The following is a 16132-nucleotide window of genomic DNA, read 5'->3' on the forward strand; positions in this document are numbered from 1 at the left end:
TTCAATGTATTTATACTACTTTTTATTTGTGTTTATTAATTTCCGTGAAAATTGCTCATAAAGAACTATCAATAAGAGACGGAGGAAGTACTTGTATATAGCTTGTCACCTTATTACTCCCTGCATCCCACAATACAAGAGACGTTGGATTTTTTTTTCACTATTTATGTATTAGGTTTGACCATAATTTTTTTTACTAACATAATAAAAATATATTTTATCACAAAATATGTTGATAGATAGGTTTTAATATAAAGTTTCATAAAATACTTTTAAAAATAATTTTCATTAATATTTGATTATATAAAAATAAAATCAAATTAGTATATTGACATGTGTGTAATTTTTGACTGTATCATGTATAATGGGATAGAGGGAGTAATCCACATACAAACTACAAAGGTACGAGTATAAAAGAATAGATGCAAAACACTTGGTTTTCAAAGAAGGTGCATACTTGCATTAAAGGGTCATCAATTAAAGTCAAAACACCGTGTAGCAATGAGTAAAGATGGGCATGGGCCGTGCCGGCACGGGCCTGGCACGGTGGCCCACCTGTGGGCCGTGGGCTGTGTCGTGAACAAAATTCTGGGAATCGGCACGGGCACGGCGGGCGGCACGGTGGCTGGCCCGTGGGTCGGCACGCCGGCACGGCACGTGGCACGACCGGGCACGGCCCGACACGACACTCATAATTTTTTTTTTATTATATGTATTGTCGTTTTTTTGCTAAATTAATAGAATTATTTATATAAACTTAAACATAATTAGATAAATAATTTATATAACCTTAATTAAAATAAAGTTGTGTAAAACAAAATATATTAACATTAACATAAACATAAATTAATAACATTATTTATATAAAATTAAGTTGTATTAATATATATATATATATATATATATATATATATATATATATATATCGTTTTTTATTTACATTTAAAAAAAAAAAGTGGCACGGTCTGGCCCGTGGCCCGGCACGGCACAGCCTGTCAAGCACGTGGGGCGCCGCGGAGGCAGCACGGCACGCCCACCACCGCGACACGGCATGGCCCGTCGCCCATCTTTAGTAATGAGTGGTGATTAAAGGACAAGTGATAATGTATTATATTCTTTTTAATTTATATTTATGAATAATCGATCTAATCGATTTAAATCGACAAGGTGATCTGAATTGATTTGGATGATTTGCAAATTTTAAACCAATTCTAAATATATCTAATTTAGATTTCGATTCACGTGAACACAATAATTTAACAGGCCAGGATTCGACTTTAAAAATTCACTCGACGTTGCCGAACCCAATCCAAACATTGAATTCACACCTCTGCTTACACGATTACACCCATCAATGCTAATTAATATCTGGACCAGGGTTGGTTCTGAGCATTTACAGGGTGATCGACCGCACAAGCCCCTAAGTGAAACTACTATAAAAGGGGCCCTTGTTTTTTAAATTAGTAACATACTTTTCCTCAAAAAATTGATTTTAGGTCCCAATTAATAAAATTACACCGGGCCACTTTTAGTGTTAGCATTTGTAGTCCCACCTCTGATATAGAGCCTTTAGAAGTCTGGACTCTAGATGGAGTAAGTAATGTGGCCATGTCGGTAATCAAATTATAATTATTATTATAACAGTTGAAGCAATAATTGAGGTTCATTCTCAAGCCATCAATATAAAGACTTTGCAATAACTAAGTTTGTATAATACTGCTTCGTGTTTATTTACGGTTTTACGCCATAGAAAAACATAAAAGCTAAAATTTTAAAACCGTGAAGAAAAATCAACAAACATGCATAAAAGATAAACCAAAAGAACATAAACTTTTTAAAAAAATGGACTAAAAAATAGGACATATAGTTTGAACCCAAATGATATACGAATTATTTAATATTCATGCACAAAACAACATACATCTACGACATAGAGAGTTGTAGTGTAAAGAACATAACCATTGACCTTATTTACAAATTAAAACAACATGGAATCAAAACATACACGGAGCACTTCCTTCTTTCCCTGAATATTGCTACAATTACAATTTTTTTTTTTTTTTTTTTTTTTTTTTTTTTTTGACGGGATACAATTACAATATTAACTAGGTTAGATCCCGTGCCATGCACGATGATCTATAGTTATAAACTAAATTAGCCCCGTGCGATGCACAACATGAAAAATTTCTTTTAAATGACAAGTTATAGGTACATTTTTAGCAACACAAATAATGGTCCATGTTTATGTTAACTGAAAATATTTTAGTTAACAGATGTGGTGTATTCCATCCTCCTCCCTCCATGTCTAGTTTAGTGCATCACTTGATCGGTGCACGTACTAATGCACAATTTTGACTATTTTTGTAACGATTTAGCTTATAAAATTTATTTATTATGAAGATATACATCATAATTATCCGGTAAAACATTACATATTAACATTTATTTTATTACATATTAACATTTATTTTATATATTATTCCATCATTATATAGAATAAGTTTTGTGTACAATAGATGTACATTAATTTTATTGTAAAACGGTCGGTTTGAACATAACTTTAACCAATTAAAGGGTAATTTTTAATTTGTCATTGATTTGAATTTTCTTTTAATGTGTAATTTCTTATAGATATGTGTTTACATACTGACTAATATGATTAATCTAATACATTATAAATTTTTTGTAAGATAAAATTTATTAAGAAAAATAATAACTTTTGCAATATAAAGGGAAACTTTAATACTTTTAACATAACTTTAACTTGTTTTACAATAAATTAACGTACACTCGCCTTTTTGAAGAATTTGTTCATTATATCATTCTAAAACAGACATCAAAGATGACCTGTGTTACTACTTCATGATGGTGTTTTTTTTTTCTCAAAGGACACTTTTTTTTTTTCCCTCTTTTGGGTAAATCTTTTTAGAATTATATTTAGCAAGCTACTATAATATAACCTTCCTATTTGACCACCATATTTTTACCATATAATAGAAACGATTCATTCCATTTGTATTACTGAAAATATCTCAAAATTATGACTAAAATATTATATTATTCCATATATAGCTAATATATATTTCCAAATTAAATTTTCAAATACATTCAAATTGAGAATTTCAACTATTTTGGAGCATTCCCTTCGATTGGCCCTTGCAAAAAGCAGACTGTCATCAGCAAAAAGAAGATGCGATATCGAATGGCCCTCCTACCATCATCTTTCTTAAAAGAAGATCATATCAAATATGACGACTAAGATACCAAAAAATTCCTTTTCTTTATTATGTACTATTTCTTATCACTACCTTTATTTGATATTCACAAAGTCTTATATGTGGTTGGCCACACCGTGTGGCAAAGGTTATTTCATAGTGTTAAAGGGGCTACTTTGTCAGTATTATTGGGTTACTTAGTGTTATAGGGGTTACTCAATCAGTATTACAGGGATTATTGGTCAGTGTTACATTGGTTACTTAGTTCTTTTATAAGTGGCCACATGGTGTGGCTAGCCACACACAAGACGAACTGTTTGATATTATATATAAAAAAAATGTTAATGTAGGTTTTTGTTTTGGAATGAAAAATTAATGTTGGTACTTTTTGGAATTAGTTTTTTATGGAAAAAAATAAAATAAAAATTGCACTAAAATTTGACACGTGTTATGCATATAAGTCGAGGAAGTCTATAAGCTTACCACATAATCCCTCTGTCCCAAATAACTGACACAGTCAAAATTTGCACACATGCATGTCGAATTTTCGATGTACTAGTTTAACCTTATTTTTACATAAGTAAATATTATTGAAAGTTATATATATATATATATATACATCAATAATTATATATCAACATATTTGATTATTATGTTAATAAAAAAATATAGTCAAATACTCAAAGTTAATATATGAATACTGAATAGTGAATAAAAATCTAATGTGTTAAATATTTTAGGACGGAGAGAATACTAAACAAGCACATCATATTATATCATATAACTAATATATAAAGCTAAACTTTTAGTCAGGCCACGACACAGTGACACTTGGCATTTCAATTTTTCGCCAAGTGTCGCACCACGTTGGATAGATTTAGATAGACTTTATAGGATAAAAAAAAGTTAGTTTAGAATCATATTTTCAATCAAATTTGGATAGAATTTTAGGATAAAATTGTTAGTTTAGAGTTTTATTTTCGATAAAATACCAATATTTCAAAGGGTACAAATTGAATTATAATTTTATTCAAAAACATATTAGATTATAACCATCAATAATTATTATATAAATTTATTTTTTATATCATTTTTAGAGCGAAAGAAATAGTTCAAAACGTACAACATTCATTTATAACATATTCTAATCGATTAAGATAATATACTTCACAATCTAATATGATTTATTACGGTATAAAAAATTGTTAATCGAGTTGGGTCACGAGTCATTTCAAATCGGGTCACTTCAGGGTACGAGTCAAGAAATGTTCAACCATAAACCAAAGTTTTGAATTCTGGTCAATCCAACGGGCTCAAAACATTTTTTTTGATTTAATTTATTTTTGCTAATTTTTAGAAATTTCTAATATTTCATGCTTACTTTGCTATTTTTTAAGGTATTTTAGCAGTTTCACCAATTTTATTATTAGTAATTACATACCTACAACTTACTATATGGTTTAAATTTTCACAAAAGCACATTAATTCCTAACTATATTTGTATCAATGTTAAATTTTAAAATTTGACATATAGATTAACAATTTATTTTAAAATTCAACAAACAACCCGGGAATCACACGGGACACAAAACTAGTATTTGTTAAAAATCAAGCAAATAATTTCATACCAAGATATTTTAATAACACATTTTTTTTATATGGTACCAAAAATATGCTTGTGGTTTAGGTTTAGGTTTATTATAATGTAAACCTATAAACTTATCACACTTAGGCGCCTCGCCTTAATCGTGGGCACGCATGTAATATAGGCTCCACAAAATTAGTGTGGCCACAAAATACAGAGTTATACACACACCAACAATGTTGACTATTATATGATAAGAGTGCTTTCATAAATATTAACCGAAAAAGGTGTGCTCTTAAATACTCTCTCCGTTCCAGAATAACTTACGCGTTGAACTGATTTTACTATTCATATATTTACTTTGAATATATTTTTTTACAAATTAAATAAAAACATACCTTGTGATGAAATAAATTGTTTCTTAGATATTAACATATGTGCATCAACATGTGTGCAAAGGATGATTGAGTCGGTTATTCTGAGACAAAGGAAGTTATGAAATTTAAAGCTATCATAAAGAAATGCGTAAGGTTGCAAATAACCCGAGCTGAGCCGAGGTCTATTATGTCCATGTTATGCTTGATAAGAATCGGTATTGTTTGAGCTATCTCGAGCTTGAAAGAGCTTTTATAATTTTTTGTGCGAGCTTGGCTAGTTAATTTAAGGATTTAGCTAGCTTGTTCGAGCTTCATTCACGAACGTGCCCGTTTGTATTTTGGGTTTAAGCTGAGCTTAGTGAAGCATAATTGAATAAATGATCCCTAATTTATCATAAAATAATGATTTCTTTCAAGATTAACTGCAATTTATATATAAGAATTTTCATTTCTATAAAAAAATAATGATGAAGTTTGCATGCCTATATAGGATGAAATAGTTAATTTGTGTTGAAATAATATGAAATATGTACAAGTAAAAGATATATAAATACATTAAAGTTGTTTATAGTAATAGAAATCTTACAAGATTGAGCGAGCTTTGACCGAGTTGTTATCGAACTAAAACATGCTTATAATTGGATTGAAACGAGTTGTTCGTTCACGAGCATTATTGAGTCGAACATGAAGTTATTTGATCTTTGTTCATTTATTTAATGAGCTTAACAATTTTGATAGCTTGTTTATACTTAACAAATGACCTTTGATTGAGCTTGATTGCAAGAAGTTCATGAACATATCAGCTCATTTACCCCTACAAATACGCATTGTTTAGCTTGAGAAAAAAATTGAATGTAGTGCACTAGTGCCAAACTAGATATAAGACAATAATGACTACTGGACAATAATTACCTTGTAATACTAAACGTAATACTCCGCACAGTATTTTATAAGATAGATGTCTTTACTTTTGTACAATATTTACTCAATAGATGTCTTACAGAAATGTGTCTAACCAAACTATCATAGCACATTATTAATAATAATAATAATAATAATAATAATAATAATGTGGAGATTGAACTTTTGCGTAACTTTAGTGAGATCGCTCCCCCATACTCATAAATAATTAGCAGATATATATTTCACGAAGATTACTACTTCTGCAACATCCACTTTATCTCCTCGTCAGATTGCCTTATGAAAATCCCAGCAAGGGAATCACACTTCTGCCTGGTTGAAGATGGTCCCAAATCCCAATATCGAGGTTGGGTCAGACCATAAATGATAAGGCTTACCGTTTTGTTCTTTGCTCCCGGTTGGGGTGTTCTATTATTCTCCATTTTAGCACCGTGTTCCGCTAGCTCAAGGGTTTTCAATGGGGATATTTCTGGAGATCATGTAGTGTCCTGTGCTGGGATGGTGGGTATTAAACATCTACATAATGTTGTTCGTGATACTCTTGTTGATATTTGTTTTCGGTCCGGGATTTCTGCTCGAAAGGAGGTTAACGATGGGTTGACGGGAGGAAATGATGGGGCTCTTCGACCTGCAAATGTGTTGCTTTATTCTTGGAATAGAGGCCTTGATGTGTGTGTTATTCCTGGGATAGAGGTCTTCTCCTTTAACACAATCAGGGTGTATTGTGTCGGTTGCTGCTCAGCGGAAGCGGGACAAGTATGGGGCACATTGCAGGCCTATTGGCTATGATTTTCTTCCCTTCTCCTTTATTTTCTTCATTGGGAGAATTAGAGAAGGATGTTGTTGCATTGCTGAAGCGGGTTCAGGTATTTGGAAGGACTCATGATATAGGTGCTCGTGTGGCTGCTCACATTTTCAGCAGGATCGGGTTCGCTATAGCTAGAGGAGTGGGGGCCCAGATTGTATCTCGACTCCCCACTAATTTCTTGTAAATTAATTGACTTTGTAGGTTTTTGTTAATAATAATAATAATAATAATAATAATAATAATAATAATAATAATAATAATAATAATAATAGTGACAGATTTATCCCCAACCGTATGATTCAACATGATGGAAAATTTGCCAATTAAAATTAAAAGTTGTCAATTAATTAAATGATGGAAAATTTGCCAATTAATAATTTCGAATTAGCGTATGGTTCAACATGACATTATTAACATGAAAACTTTGGAAGGAATCAAACTAAATCTTAGGCTGTATAAAAATGTACCATTCAGTCAGGATATACAAACTTAGCTAAGGTAAAACACATTCCTCAAAAAAAAAAAAAAAGGGAAAAAAAAACACATTCCTCAACAAAGTTCTTTCATAATCAACAATGTATCCTGCCACGATCCTCGCCATTGGCACTGCTAACCCTCCAAATGTAATATATCAATTTGATTGTCCAGATTACTACTTTCGTACCACAAACAGCGATCATTTGACTGATCTCAAGGCCAAGTTCAAGCGCATATGTATACCCTATTTCTTTAGTTATTTTTTTTAAGTGCATACTCTTATTTTTATTTTGATCTTTTGTTCTTTTTAACATTTAAAATTTACACACCCTTATGTTGATTGTGTTAATGATTTATAACGTTAGGCAAATATTGTCATGTGGAAAAAATATCGCTAATCTCATCCCTATTCTCATTTTTCTTACTCTATTTGACACCATTTTCCAGCATGTGGAGCTAAGTTGAGAGAGTCAATTTATTTCACTAAGAAAGAAGTTTATAGAAGTGTTTTGTATGCACGGTTTGCAATGTTGTTTGGTTTCAAAATCTTGAAAAATTAATAATATATGGGACTAACAAAATGAAACGGAGGGAGTAACAATTGAATATTAACGTAGAGTAGGAAACACGGTTGCCCATCTTGTAGCTCGATGGGACACCCGTGGTAATGATGAATTTGTATGTTTGGGTAACTTCCCGCAAAGCATTTTAGCTCTTGCGGAACTTGATTTGGAATAAAATCCTGCTAACGTCTTCCCTCAAAAAAAAAAAAAAAAAAGTGAAACGGAGGGAGTAACAATTGAATATTAATAATATACTTATTGAGACAATTCCAACAATTAATTGTACCCACAAGAGACAAGACTATACTTTTTTTCTTGATGTATAATTCATATACTTGTTGAGACGATTGCAACAATTAATTAATTGTATCCACAAGACTACTATCTCCGTTTTTTATTAGTTGACACGTTGTGACTTTAGCACACTATTCACACACCTCCCTTTTAACCTTGTTTTGTGATTTATATGTGAAGAAAAATATGGTCAAGTGAAATCTTATTAGATTTGTCATAAAGTATATTTTCAAAATAACAACTTTTTATAATTTTTGCTTATCGGTAATTAAAGATATTAATTATTGAATTTGTGTATTGACAAACATGACTAAAAAAACATATCAAGTAAAAAGAAGCGTAGGAAATAATAAATATTACAAAATCCCAAATAGAGCACTTAAAAACAAACTGAGGGAGTAGCTAAAATACAGTTTAGTGCGACTAAGACTAAACTGTGTACTCCCATACAGCCCATACCGCCTTATTTAAAAGTTAATAACGTACATTGTCCTAATCTCAAATTGCACATATGCAGGCGATAAATCTATGATAAGGAAACGTCACTTTTACATAAATGAAGAAATCTTGAAAGAAAATCCACATTTAGGTGATAATAATGCTTCTTCCATTGAAACTCGTCAAGCTCTGTGTGCTAATGAGATTCCCAAACTTGGGAAAGAGGCTGCTGAGAAGGCCATTAAAGAGTGGGGAAAACCCAAGTCCATGATCACCCATCTTATCTTTGGCACTAACTCAGACTTTGATTTACCTGGGGCCGACTTTCGGCTAGCCAAGCTTCTCGGCCTCCAGCCAACGGTAAAGCGATTTATCCTGCGTCTAGGTGGTTGTCATGCAGGCGGTACATCCCTTCGTATAGCCAAGGACATTGCTGAGAACAACCGTGGCGCTCGTGTATTGGTCATTTGCTCGGAGAGTACTGCCATTAGTTTCCATGGCCCAAGCGAGACCCACCTAGTGCCACTTGCAATATTTGGAGATGGTGCCGGGGCAATGATCGTGGGTACTGATCCTGATGAACCTAGTGAGCGACCCCTCTTTCAGCTTGTTTTGACGGGGCAAACTACATTGCCAGATTCAGAACATGCTATACAAGCTCGCCCAAGTGAGATTGGGATGACCATTCACTTAAGTCCGGATGTCCCCAAAATCATAGCTAATAACATCGAAACTTCGTTAAGTGAATCGTTTGATCATATTGGGATTAGTGATTCGAATTCAATTTTTTGGGTCTTTCACCCTGGAGGAGCAGCAATATTGAACCAGGTTGAAGCCAAACTTGGACTCGAGACGAGTAAACTGAGTAGCAGTAGGCACACACTAAGTGAGTATGGGAATATGTGGGGAGCGAGTGTGATGTTCGTAATGGATGAGATTAGGAAGAGGTCGTTGAAAGAGGGCAAAGCAACTACTGGAGAAGGATATGAATGGGGTGTGCTTGTTGCCTTTGGTCCTGGCATTACTGTTGAAACTATCGTTCTTCGTAGTATGCCAATTACTTATTAGCTACGACGACATTTGAATGTAATCGGATATGATGTATAAGATCGGAATATGTATTGTTGTGATACATTTTTCGCAATGTTATTTTAATAAGTAATGTATTTTAGTGATATTCTAAGATTATTAAGGTGTTTTGCCTTAAAAAAATGAAAAAAAAAAGAAAAAAAATAAAATTATTAAGGTGTTTAGTGGTACGTCTTATCCCTTAATTACGGTTTTATCCTATATTCTTTTTAATTGTTAGTTTATTAGCCTATCCCTTATCCACTCGCTCTTGACTCATGGCCTGCATTGGCCTAGTGACCCTCTTTAATTTTGGCCTATAAAATGTGATCTTATTTGATCCGATTCACTCAATAACGAGGTCTAAATGTGTGCATGGACTAATGTGACAAGAATTACTTAGGACCTATTCTTTTGAGCTTTGTATGAGCATAGAAGGGCTCAGCATACAGTTATTTTAACCTATAATTAAAATCCATACTGTTTCATGATACAGATCCACGTTAATGCAAGTTGACAAAAATGCGCTGGAAATTATATTATTGGTGTCTCATTGAATTCATTTTTCCCCTCCACTTACACCCATTATGGCTATATCGGGACTCTCTAGAAGTCTGGACTCTGGAGTAGGTAATGTGGGTAATCAAATGGAGTATTAAAGAAGTGTACACAATTATAATTATTATACTGTAGTTATTGAAGCAATAATTGAGGTTCATTATTAAAGAGTTTGCAATAACTAAGTTTGTAGATACTTCATCCGTGATGTCATATAGAGGAGCTGGACAAAAGTGGTAGTAGTTTTTTTTGGTTTTTGAGAAAACTAGATGGTAATATATTTAAAAAAAAAAAAAAAAAAAAAAAAAAAAAAAACTTAAGTTAGTATTATACAAAATGTGTACAATAGATGGGAAACGTGTCGTGCTGGGCCGCCACGGGCCTTGCCTCACCGTGCCTAGTGGTTGGCTCGGGTCGTGTCGTGCCGTGCCTGCATCTTGGAGTGTCGTGCCGGGTCAGGCCACCATTTAGCACGGCACGGCACGGCCCACGTGCCGGGCACCGGGCCGCCCATAGTATTTTTTATTTTTTTAATCTTTTTTTGAACAACATTTAAAATAGATATACTATTTAAATAATTTTATTAATTTAAGTTTATGTTTTTTTATTATTATATTATTATTGTTCTTTTATTATTCTTATTTTTATTATTATAGTTCTTTATTATAATTTATGTTATTTTATGACCATGCCTGGCAGGCCAAACTACCATGTCGCCCGCGGGTTCATGCCGTGCTCGTGCCGAATTCTTGAAATCGTGTTCCCGGCACAGCCCACGGCCCATTCCTCGGTCATCGTGCTCGACTGTCGGACCAATCTCGTGTCGGGCATGTGCCGCGGGTCGGCATGGCCCATCCCACCTCTAGGTCTGACCTCTTTTTGGAGACATGTATGCATTCACGTGCAAAAAGGGTAAAATTAAATCTTTGTTTTTATGTCTTTTCGAATCACAAGAATACTTTACACAATAAGAATCGAATAGATGTCAATACGTACAAAATTAACAATTTCCATGAATCAAATTCATACCATCATCCCTGATTTTTTATTTGTTTGGCAATCTGCGGAAGAACTAGCTTGAACCACTCGTGAACTTGTTTTCTACCAGGGATGAGAAATAGGCTCTTGATGGCGAGATATAGTTGACCAAAGCGTTGGCACGGGTATGTAAAGTGGAGAACTCGAAACCCAATTGTTTGGCTTAGCCTAAACATAAGCTTTGACTTTTGAGAGAAAGAAAAGTTCCTCTTGGAAGAAGAAGAGTTATAAAACATTAAAAATAAAAAATCACACATGAAATAAACAACGATTAGGGTTCTTCACCAGTTAAACCGATGAAATTAAAGACCCTCTAAAATTATTCAATAATATCGGGTAGAATTTTAGGGAAAGGAAAGTGCATGCCTCTGATTTATTTGGAGTAGTTGATATTACGTACTTTGTAATAAAGTTTAATTAATTTCATTCATGCAAATTAGAATCGAATTTTCTTGCTACTTGGCAAAGTTGATTCTTCTTGTGTGTCACCAAACCAGGTAGCACATTGCTATCAATATCTTCCTTCTTTAAACCAGCAGGTAATTCCCAATCAAAAGAGATAACAAATTGGCAAGTGCAAGTTCAAGGTTGGCTAAACCAAAAGCAAAGGCTGGGCACATTCTTCTTCCACCCCCAAAAGGAATCATTGCCATACTTTCACTCCCTATCATATCCATTGAACTCCCAAAAAACCTCTCTGGCATAAATTTTTCTGGGTCCTTCCAGTATTTTGGGTCTTGTCTAATAGCCCATGCATTAATTACAACAAGATTTTGGGTAAGATAACGAATCCTTTTAATTTACTTTTTTAAACTGTTTCGCGAGGTATTAATAATGGCGCTGGTGGGTGCAACCTAAATGCTTCCTTAATCACTGCTTTGAAATATTCGAGTTTTGAGAGATCAACTTTTGCTATACAACCTTTATTCAATGCAGCATTCCTTAACTCTTCTTGTACTCTTTTCATTGGAACGGGGTTTTTCACTAACTTGGTAAGTGTCCAAATTATTCCAGCTGTAGTGGTATTTGCTCCTCCGGAAAAAAGATTCTACAAATAAAAATGAAAAAACAATTAATAGTTATATTAATCAGAAAAGCCTGTAGGAATTGAATCTACAAATAAAGAAGTATCATTGTGTAGGTGCATCAAATAATAATAAAAAGTTTTTTTTTTTTTTTGACAATAATAATAATAAATTAATTAGTTTCAATTGTTGCAATAATAATAATAATAATAGATTAAAGCTAAGTACAAATGAAGTACAAATATACAAAATAGGCGGTTTTTGGGAGTCTAGGTTTGTTTGTGGCTTAATCCATGTGTCATTAGTTGGTCAAATTTATAAATGTAGTACAAAATCCAATTATATATTCGTTTTGTCTTGTTTGTACAAATATGTTATTTTATATGTACTTGTAGTATGCAATATATACATGAATATATAATTCATCTATGTATTAACATTTTTTACTTTTGACATTATTTACAAACTATTTAATGATAAAAAAAAAAAAAAAAAAACATACAGACATGAGAATAAGCTATTCTTAGAATCATCTTGATATGCATTTTAATTTCATAATATCAACTTTTAATAATTAGGTTCATTGATCATTTAACTTGTGCTTGAGAGAGAGAGAGAGAGAAGAGAGAGAGAGAGAGAGAGAGAGAGAGAGAGAGAATTTCTTTGATGTGGTTCATTGTGAGCTTAAACGGAAAGGAAGAATCTTCCATGAAACGAAGCAAAACATCAACTATATCTTGTCGCTCAGATTCAGTCTTTACTGTGTGAAGATGGTCGTCAATGATTTTTTCATAAATTGCGTCTAACTCCTTAAATGTCTTCTCAAGCTTAGAGTGTTGTCCTGTGATCTTATCAATACAACCACCGAGATAGAAATAATCACTATAGAAGAATGCTGTGAACATGTATTCCGCTTCATGTAGAAGCCTGTAATATCTGCTTCCTAGCAGGCCGTCCCAAACATTTTCGGGGCCCTGTTCTAATCCTAAAAATTGGGCCCTAATAAAAAGATACAGTACAATTTTTTTTAACTCATCTATGAAAATTTCTTAGATGTATAATTAATACCAAATTAATAACGTATGTAATTATTAATTAAATTAATAAATGAAGGTAAAAAAATAATAGAAAAAACTTGTAAAAAAATTGATAGAAACAAGCTATTAGTTTAATTAGCAAGTGTTCACCTTCGAAATATTGAAAGCTCCATTGCCGCTTATCACAATTACAGGTTACCGATTTCTTTTACTTTTTACTTAAAAATGTAAAAATAAGCTCAAAGCAAATCAAAGTATTGGGGAAAAAGACAGAGTAAATAACACATACCTTATATATGAGTAATATGACTGATTCATTGAATGGGTTTTGATCTTTTACCGAGTAAACAATGATTAATCCAATTTTTGGTGTATGGAAAAATTTGTTTAACATATAACTAACCATTGAAAGAGGATTTGAATAAAAAAAATAATAACCATTAAAAGAGGATTTGAATAAAAAAAATATAACCATTAAAAGAGGAAGGTGAACCGTGGGAGTATTTTACTCCTAGGAAACTTCATGTTTTTTTGGTATTAATGTGAGAATTAAAGGCTTATTATTAAAGGAGAGTTATTAAGATTGAAAGTTTATTTATGGGAATTGCAAATTGACAGAGGTAATTATGGAGTAGATGGATTCGGAGAATTGATTTGTAAACGTATTCCTATACATGCTGCAAACTGATTTTTTTTTTTTTTTTTTTTTTTTTTTCCTTTTCACAAAACTGGGCTCCAAGCAAAATTGGGCCCTTAAAATTTCGGGGCCCTGTGCTGAGGGTCTGTTTGCACAGGCCCTTAGCCGGCCCTGCTTCCTAGTACTTCTTCATCATCGTACCTAAGCATTCAAAACGACATAGGGTTATGATTGATTTTTTTTTTTTTTTGAAAACTACAAGAGCGGGTGATGAGAGCCGATTCCATAATCCCCTAAAATAAGGAGGTACACTCTAACCACTTGAGTTACTCTGATCTCTAGGGTTATGATTGAGGTTAATATATAATATGATGATCGAGAGTACATACTAAGATGAATTTAAAGACCATATAACCACATGACGACTATTTTTTTTTTTTTTTTTTTTTTTGCATAAATCACAAATATAAAGACCTGTCAATTCAGGTCAACAGGTTGGGGACAGAAGACCTGTCAATTTGGGTTAATGGGTCGGGTCGGGTCAAGTTTTATGCAGGTTGTTTGGTTTGGGTGATTAGGAATATTTAGGTCATTACAATATATGATAAATGGGTCAAATCAGGTTAATTTTGGATCGTTTGGGTTGGGTCGGCTTTGGATTCGCTCTCAGTATCTCGGGTTTGGAATTGGGTTGGTTCGGGTCGAGTTCGAGTTCGAGTTCACAATACATTAAGAATAGTGTGTGAATGGTTCCAATACGTAGCATTTTTATATTAATTAGCAAATGTAAATAAGTGATACAAAGACTATATATATTCTTATTAGATCCGTCCCAATTTTTAAATTTCAAATACAAACTTTTTATAATATTTGTGATGCATTCCTAGCCACTCCGAGAGATATTCCTATATTGTACCCACGTGTTAAAACTGTCTAATTTAGTTAACATGCATGCATATTTTTTTTATCACTTTTAATTTGCTAGATCAATACATAAATTCAATCGTAAATATCTCTAATTATCTATTGGCGAAAAATATATGAAATACACAATATATACACTCGTACATACGTACTTACCTCTTGCCAAAAGCGATCCTGCTAGAATTGGAGCTAGCATAACTGAGAACCAATTGGCTCAAGTTGATAGTTTTAGAAGCAAAAGAGAGAGAAGAAAGTTGTTGAATCAACCTTGATACTTCTTCCTGTCGAGTTAAAGCAAAAGAACCGACATTCTTAGTGCTTAAGAGATTAAATATAAGTACCTTCTTTATTTCCTTCAAATAGTTACTATATGGGCTTAAAGCTATGTCTAAACCATTGTAACTTAGCCTTTTTCTTCCGGCCGTTTCCGGTCTATTACAGAAGTTCTTATCTTGTGTTAATAACACCTCTTTCGCCAACTCGGCTGATTGAACCACAACCATGGTTTTACCCATCAATCGGAGCGCAAAAATCGAGCCGTAGGTCTTGCCTAACTTGGCAAGGTAGAGGTGAGTATTTGAGGTATCATACTGGAAGAGGCTTCCTACTAAGGGCCTGTTCATATTTACTGAACTGAGCTGAACTGAACTGAACTGAACTGAACTGATTGGAACTGAACTGAACTGAACTGAACTGATTGGAACTGAACTGAACTGAACTGAACTGAATTAAGCTGAAATGAATATTTTATGTGAGAGGGAAATTAAGAGCTGAACTGAACTGAACTGATTGGAACTGAACTGAACTGAACTGAACTGATTGGAGCTGAACTGAACTGAACTGAACTGAAATTAAGTAAATATGAACAGGCCCTAAGGGAAGCCCTTTTGGTCCAGGAGGAAGATGAAATAATGCTTGATATTTTCCATATTTTTGAATAAGAAACAAGAGAAATATGACTAAAAATGCTGTCAATATTAGAAGTAGCATTTTTTTTTTCTTAAGCTATATCTTTCATGTCTTTACCATGCAACAATATTTATAGTGATTTATGAAACAATTAGATATGAAGTTTATAATTAATGTAAGTGGTATTTTTAATTTATTCACGATGAAGTTTTTTATTAAGGCGATTGTTGATCGAATCTGCGATGTAAACTAGTTTTA

At 33.0% G+C, this 16132-nt stretch overlaps 2 protein-coding genes across 2 annotated transcripts; one reads left to right on the forward strand and one right to left on the reverse strand.

Moving 5' to 3' along the window:
- The first annotated feature begins 7426 nt into the window (after positions 1-7426).
- Positions 7427-9918, forward strand: LOC145581471 (chalcone synthase 3-like). The gene is made up of 2 exons (XM_081638474.1): positions 7427-7620; positions 8758-9918. The coding sequence occupies exons 1-2, from the start codon at positions 7482-7484 to the stop codon at positions 9744-9746; spliced, it is 1128 nt and encodes a 375-aa protein (XP_081494600.1). The 5' UTR covers positions 7427-7481; the 3' UTR covers positions 9747-9918.
- Positions 9919-11869: 1951 nt separating this feature from the next.
- LOC145583432 (5-OH-xanthotoxin synthase-like) lies at positions 11870-15588 on the reverse strand. Its single transcript, XM_081640671.1, has 4 exons — positions 15122-15588; positions 13093-13366; positions 12197-12390; positions 11870-12083 (listed from the first exon to the last, which is right to left on the reverse strand). Exons 1-4 carry the CDS (start codon positions 15586-15588, stop codon positions 11870-11872), a joined length of 1149 nt encoding a protein of 382 aa, XP_081496797.1.
- Positions 15589-16132: the final 544 nt, after the last annotated feature.

The sequence above is a fragment of the Chenopodium album genome, chromosome 15 (genome assembly GCF_948465745.1).
Source record: "Chenopodium album chromosome 15, dcCheAlbu1.1, whole genome shotgun sequence".
In the NCBI taxonomy this organism is placed as follows: Eukaryota; Viridiplantae; Streptophyta; class Magnoliopsida; order Caryophyllales; family Amaranthaceae; genus Chenopodium; species Chenopodium album.

Bases quoted from the DNA above. Each gene is read 5' to 3' on its own strand.
- LOC145583432 (XM_081640671.1), bottom strand. From the start codon at position 15,588: ATGAACAGGCCCTTAGTAGGAAGCCTCTTCCAGTATGATACCTCAAAT. The intron at 12,391-13,092 runs GTTTTGCTTCGT...TTTTATTTGTAG, and splicing joins AGCGACAAGATATAGTTGAT to AATCTTTTTTCCGGAGGAGC. The intron at 12,084-12,196 runs GTTGCACCCACC...ATGGGCTATTAG, and splicing joins GTGATTAAGGAAGCATTTAG to ACAAGACCCAAAATACTGGA.
- LOC145581471 (XM_081638474.1), top strand. From the start codon at position 7,482: ATGTATCCTGCCACGATCCTCGCCATTGGCACTGCTAACCCTCCAAAT. The intron at 7,621-8,757 runs GTATACCCTATT...GCACATATGCAG, and splicing joins GGCCAAGTTCAAGCGCATAT to GCGATAAATCTATGATAAGG.